This window comes from Nematolebias whitei, chromosome 21, assembly GCF_014905685.2.
Source record: "Nematolebias whitei isolate Nwh7 chromosome 21, NemWhi1, whole genome shotgun sequence".
NCBI lineage: Eukaryota > Metazoa > Chordata > Actinopteri > Cyprinodontiformes > Rivulidae > Nematolebias > Nematolebias whitei.
This window is the reverse complement of record NC_056518.1, coordinates 33,296,527-33,303,047: the sequence shown is the minus strand read 5'-3', so window position 1 is coordinate 33,303,047 and position 6,521 is coordinate 33,296,527. Positions and strand designations below refer to the sequence as shown.

The 6,521-nt window shown below is 43.5% G+C and overlaps 2 protein-coding genes across 2 annotated transcripts in view; one reads left to right on the top strand and one right to left on the bottom strand.

Moving 5' to 3' along the window:
* Positions 1 to 482: 482 nt before the first annotated feature.
* rmnd1 (required for meiotic nuclear division 1 homolog) lies at positions 483 to 1,963 on the top strand (the record flags this gene model as incomplete). The annotated part of the gene is given in 2 exon segments (XM_037695073.1): positions 483 to 599; positions 1,765 to 1,963. Coding segments are annotated over 2 exon segments (150 nt in total), but the record flags the coding sequence as incomplete, so codon positions are not given.
* A 2,029-nt stretch (positions 1,964 to 3,992) lies between these two features.
* akap12a (A kinase (PRKA) anchor protein 12a) overlaps positions 3,993 to 6,521 on the bottom strand; it is a gene marked incomplete at its 5' end in the record, with an annotated part of 8,350 nt that continues 5,821 nt past the window's right edge. Inside the window, 2 exon segments of the mRNA XM_037694835.1 lie at positions 3,993 to 4,008; positions 4,095 to 6,206. Coding sequence (XP_037550763.1) covers positions 4,123 to 6,206 — 2,084 coding nt within the window. The 3' untranslated portion in view covers positions 3,993 to 4,008; positions 4,095 to 4,122.

The following is a 6,521-nucleotide window of genomic DNA, read 5'->3' as shown; positions in this document are numbered from 1 at the left end:
CTCTAACTAGAATAATCACTGTGAAAAACCATATCATGTTGCTGCTGATCTGTTTCATGTTGCTGCTGATCTGTTTCATGTTGTTGCTGATCTGTTTCATGTTGCTGCTGATCTGTTTCATGTTGAAGCTGATCTGTTTCATGTTGCTGCTGATCTGTTTCATGTTGTTGCTGATCTGTTTCATGTTGCTGCTGATCTGTTTCATGTTGCTGCTGATCTGTTTCAATGTTGATGTGTTCATGCGTGCACATCTGCTCACAGACTCATGTTCATGTTTGTGCTGATGTTCAATGTTTTATGTTATGAGTGCTTAGTGTATATTTAGTTGATGTTTTTCTTAGTTCATATCTTAGATGTTATTACTGTTTTTCTTATACATTTTATTGTTGGATGTAACTGGGACCCTGTGTACATAATTTCACTCCACCACATGTACCACATGAGGTGCGAATGACCATAAAGAGTCTCTGACCTGGTTTCAGGTTGTGAACGAGAAGCTGGCGCACTGCACGCAGCTCACGGACCTGATGAGGAGCCACCTGAGTGAGAAGCACAGCTTCAGGCTGGAGTGGATGATCGTCGTCCTCATCACCATCGAGGTAAAACCGCTCGGCTTCATTTAAACTTCAGCAGACACCCGAGTCACTTCCAGAGTTTTACACATCACAACATGAACCCGTCCGACGTTTTAACAAGTTCTACATCAGTTTTTTGATCCAGCATAGTCTTTTTTTATAAACAAGAACCAAATAAAAAGATGCGAGTGAAAAAACTGAATCCATCCCAGCTGCTGATCAAATGTATTGATGAACTGATCATCAGCTGTGAGCAGCTCTATCAAAACAGTCAGCGTGCTGCTCATCCAGATGTGTGTTAGCACAATCAGCAATGAGCTGAGAGAAGCAACCGTTGCTGCTCATTAACCTTGTAAAGGTCATTTCCAAACTATTGGGTCCATCTGGACGATTTGTTTTTGTTGAAACGTTTTGCCTTTCATCCAGAAGATGAGCACCATCTAACTGGTTGATCAGGAGCTGTTTGTAAGACCGGGTTTGTTGCAGCTCCTCAGACTGAAGAAGTCCTTTGGATGAAAGATGAAACGTTTCAATAAGAAGAATCCATCCAGAGGACCTGACTCAACCTTGTTGGATTTTTCTACCTGGATTGTTGAGCAGCATCAGGAGACTTGGTCCATCATTCTGATGAACACATCATCTAATCTACAACAGAATGGCCCAAAAAGAAAAGACTTAAGGTTTTACATTGATTCAGTTCAACTCCAGACGTCAACCTGACGCTTCAGGGAGCTGAGCAGAAGCAAATGTCTACAAAGCTGGAAAGAAGAGTGGGGCAGAATTCCTCCACAACCATGTGACTCATAAAGCCCCACAGAGTTCCTGCTGCTGGCTGAGGTTCTACAAGCTGCTGGATCAGACAATGGAAGCAGTCCGGTCTCCAGAACCATGTAGAATCTGATTTTCTTCACTTCTGGTTAGATTTAATCATTTTAGAAGCTGCTAAAGACCCACTCACTTTTATTATGCTTTTATAAACTTTCTTTTCCTCCTGACTGTCCGTAGAGCAGTGACCCACACCTGCTTAAGGTTTAAGGTTTCCTTGTCATTCGTACAGCATGTGGTACATGTGGTGGAATGAAACGGTGTACACAGTGAAGTTACTGGCACCCTGGACACAGTTTCACTCCACCACATGTACCACCTGTGGTGGAACGACAAATAAACCTGTTCTTTGTTTCCTTTGAAGGTTCTGTTTGAACTGGCAAAGATGATCTTCTGAACCGCTGCACGGGTCTGGAGAACCATCAGAACCTTCCTCAGAACTGCTGCTGAGCCATGTGGACCATCGAACCACTGAAGCAGCTTCATCATTTTAATAAACGTCTTGATGAGAGCCGGTTCTGTTCAACTGACTTTTTGTTGTGAATGTTGTACATTTTAATAAAGGACGGATATTTCAACAATTCACATCGTTTATTTAAAGTTCTAGTTTTAAACTTTCTTCAGTGGGTCTTGTTATATTGTTGTTTTATGAACAACTTTTATGTTCAAGGTTCTTTGTCATTCACGTCACATGTGGTACATGAGGTGGAAAGAAACTGTGTACTCACGATCCCAGTAACATCCAAAAATAGCAAAAATATAAAGTATAAAAAAAGAAACTATAAAATGATCAATGAAGATATAAAACTAAACAATAATAATGTAAAATAATGTGGTGTATTGAACAGCAGCCTGAACATGAGTCTGTTGTGAGCAGATGGGTTTGGATACAGCAGCTTAAAGGCAAGAGATCAGCAGCATGGATAATCAGCAGCACAGATTAAGTCACATATCTACAATTAAAGTGTCAGTACAGTGATAATCCTAATTAGAGATTCATGAGTCTAACAGACTCGGGGTAGAAGCTGTTCCTCAGTCTAGTGGTTCTACACTTAATGCTCCTCAACCTCCTTCCTGAGGGGAGCGGGACAAAAAGTGTGTGCTGGGTGAGTGTGGTCCTTCATGATGCAGGTGGCCCTCTTCCTGCATCAGGAGGTGTAGATGTCTGTGATGGTGGGGAGGCTGTGCAGCCTTCACCACTCTCTGCAGAGCTTTTCTTTCTGCAGCTGTGCAGCCTCCATGCCACACGTTGATGCTGGAGCACAGGATGCTCTCCACTGCACACCTGGAGAAGGAGGTGAGGACTGAGCTTCCCAGACCAGCTCGTCTCAGCCGCCTCTGATGTTTCAGCGTTTAACTTGTTCATTTTAAAGTGTTTGCCAGTTTTTCAGGTGAAACGAGAAGCGCAGAGTTTGTTTAACCTAAAGCTAAATGAAAAGAGCAAGAAATCAAAAGCAGCGTGTGCAGGTAATATTTTATTCAATTAAAACAATCCATTAATTAATAAAACTCTGGTGAAAACAAACAGAGATCCATGGCTGCTTGTTCCCGTCTAATTAGTTGAAGTTAAATAAAACCAGACGTGATATTTTCAGATCTGATGGGAACAAAGGTGAGAAGACATCAAGTATAAAGCTTTTTATTATTAACATTTTGCAGACGTGTTGATAAAAAGTAGAATTAGTCACATAAACAGATACATTTCCACTTTGTCATGACTTCATAAGCCCTTATTTTGAAATCAGACCAAATTAGAAATACTTTTCGGTTGTAAATGAGCACAGATTAGCTTTTAGAACATAAAAACAAATGTACAAGACAAATATAGCTTCAGGATTTGTTTATATAAGTAAAATAACTGAATAAATGCTGCATAATGAAAGCAGTGAACAACCTACACACAATAATACAATGGTTCCCAACCCTGGTCCCTGAGGAACACCATCCTGTGTTCTTCTGCTCCAACACACCTGATTTGAATATAAGGGTGATTAACAAGCTTCTGCAGAACTTAAGGACGTAATTAAACCACTGAATCCGGTGTGCTGGAGCAGGGAAACAACTGAAACATGCAGGGTGGCGTTCCTCAAGGACTAGGGTTGGGAACATGTTTGGGTTCAACTAAAACAGTGCTTCTTTTGGAGTCACGTAAAGGTTAATAAATTAAAAATGGGATTCTGTCTGACATGTTTTTTTTATTATTAAACAAAGCTTTAAGTTAAATGATGGAGACCTGACATGATCAGTTTAACTCGTTCTTTTACTGAAAGAGGCTCTCGGGGGGCCGATCAATGATGTCATCCCAAACCAAGATGGCTGCCACAGCTACTCGACCTCGACCAATATAAGAAACGTTCATAAAGACATTGGACTGTGTTTGGTTTGGTAGTAGCCGAGAGTCATCAGACGATAAGCGATATTTGGCCAAAACGGCCACGACGCCATCTTTTCTCAACTTTATATGAACTTGGCTCAAAACTGGCATGAACGGCGGCGGCCATATGCTTTCTTTGATGTTGACCATTTTTAATTTGATGCTAAATGTTGAATTAAATGTCAAACTGAGAAGCTTCTCCAAACTGTCCTCTTCATTTTGTGATTGTCCAACCTAAGACACAAAGAAGATCAGATTATCAGTGATTGATTTTAGGTCAACGAAGGGCTCAGGTTTGAAGAAAATGGCAGCAGCGGTACCTTTAAGTTCAGCTGAGGTCAGGCTCATTTAATTCCATCCCCCCACAGAGGAGCTGCTCTCCAGGTCCTCCAGGGCAACAGCAAAATCTTCTCCTTCACTTTCATGTTCGAGCGTTCCTGCAGGTTTCTGTGGACTTTCTTTGTTTTCAGGATGGACTTCGGGTTCTGCTCGTTTGCCTTCTTCAGTGTCGGTCAGCAGCTCGGCAGGTTCGATGTGTTCCTCAGCGTCCAGCCACTCGTCCTTGTCGTTTTCCTCCTCCGCTTGTTTTAAAGGTTCCTCTGTTTTTGTCTCACGGGGCTCACTGAGGTGCTCTGCCGTCTCATCTCGTCTTTCTAGCTGCAGAGCTTCTGCTGCCTGGACCTTTAGGGTTTGTTCTGCTGGTTCTGGCTCCAGTCCTTGGGTGCCGATGTTCTGGCACAGTGGCTGGGTTGCGATGACGGCTCTTAGAGTTGGAGCGGCACTTCTTTCTGTGGCCTGAGCAGCGCGCTCTGTTGGGTTCGGACTCTCTGGTTTTTGCTCTGCAGACTCCACAGCCTGAGCACCAGCTGCAGACCTCTCGACCCATTTCAAAGGTTCAGCTGTCTCTGCGGGAGGTGAAGCGGGGGCTTGTGGGACATGTAGTCCAGTGATGCTCTGGGTGACAACGTGGCTTTGGGCTGGTTGCAGTCTTTGACTTTCTGACGTGTTCTCTCTGAGCTCAGCTAAGTTCTCTGTTCTTACATCCTCTGTTGTTGCACAGACTTCAGATGTTTCTGGAGCCACTTTGGTTCTTTCTGGAACACCAGATGTTTGCTCATGACCTTCAGAGCCTTGTGGCTCAGTTGTTGTTGCAGACTGTTCACTAATCACCTCTTCATCTTGTCTTTCCGTGTCTGACTTACCCCTGGTTGGCTGATCTTCTGCTTCGGCTGATTCTTTTTGATCCTTTACTTTTGTCTCGGAGTCAACAGCTGATCCAACGTTTGCTCCTGGACACTCGATCTCCACGTGCTGTATTACTTCTCGAACTGTCACCTGAACTTCTTCACGTATTGTGTATTCTTCAATTTCTGAAGCAGCAGAGAGATTTTCTACGTCTTCGCTGGGTTCAAGGCAAACGTGGATCACCTCTTTGGCTTCGGTAACTCCAACCTCAAGCACTGTGTCAACGGTACTTTCAGCTGATCTGATCTCATCCGTCACCTGCAGCTGGACTCTGTGGTTCTCCACTGAAGATACGTGCACCATCGCCGTCTCATTCATGTCTCTCACTAACGGTGCTGCAGTCTCGAGCGCTTCGTTAAACTCTGTTTGGCCTTTGGTTTGGTCCATCAGTGGTTCTTGAGCTGAAACTTCTAGTTTCTCAGATGAAGCGTCTTTAAGCTTCCGAGCGACTTCATGTGATGTGACACCATGGTCAGTTTTAGCCACCTCCGTACCTGGAAGTTCATGTGCTTCTCCCATGTTTACGCTCTCCTGCAGTTGATGGAGGCTCTCATCTGAACAAGGCGTCGGGGTTTTCTCAGGACTCATGGTCTTTTGTAAGACCTGAGCACTCCCTGGTTCCTTGTTAGCAGAGGGGATGTGGACTGCAGTTGAAGCTTCCTTCTCCTCTACATCTTCAGGTGTGGTTTCTTCATGTTCAGCCTGAACGTCACATAGAAGACTTTGTGGTTCCTGACCCTTGAGTATCTTCTCTGAAGCCTTCTCCAGCCCAGCTTTTCTCTCATCTTCTTCTGTAACAATCTCAGTTTGTTCTGGTTGAGGAGCATCTTCCAGTAATGTTTGCCTTTCAAGTTCCTGAGTGATGATTTCCTCAATATGTTCAGCTGGAGGTTGAGATGTGTCCGTTTCTGTGACAGCTGTAGCGTCTTGTGAAGATACTTCTGGCTTCACAGACATTTCTTCTTCTGACTCGGTACCAGTTTTAGTTGTCTGTTTAGGTTCATCTGTAGCTGCTTCCACAGCTCCAGTGTCTGGTTTTAGTTCTTCTTTGGGAGACTCTGGGCTCCCTGCCTCTACATCAGGTGTAGGAGCTTCTTCAACATTCTCCCTTTGAGGAGCATCCTCTACATCAGCCTTAACTTGAGTTGCAACTTTTGGCTCCTCTTTGGGTTCCTCTTGATCTTTGTCTGGTGGTGGAAGTGCATCTTCTGAAAGTACTTCCTTTTCTACAGAAGGATCTCTACTTTCCTCTGACTCTGAAGTGGCTTTGAATACAACTTCAGGTACTTCTGTAACTTCAGATTCTTCTGCAACTTTAGGTACTTCTGTAACTTTAGGTACTTCAGTAACTTCATGTACTTCTGTAACTTCAGGTACTTTTTTAAATTCAAATACTTGTGTAACTTCAGATTCTTCCGTTACATTAGACACTTCGGTAACTTCATGTATGGGAGCACATAAAGTAAATGTATGTACTTCTGTAACTTCAGATACTTTTTGAA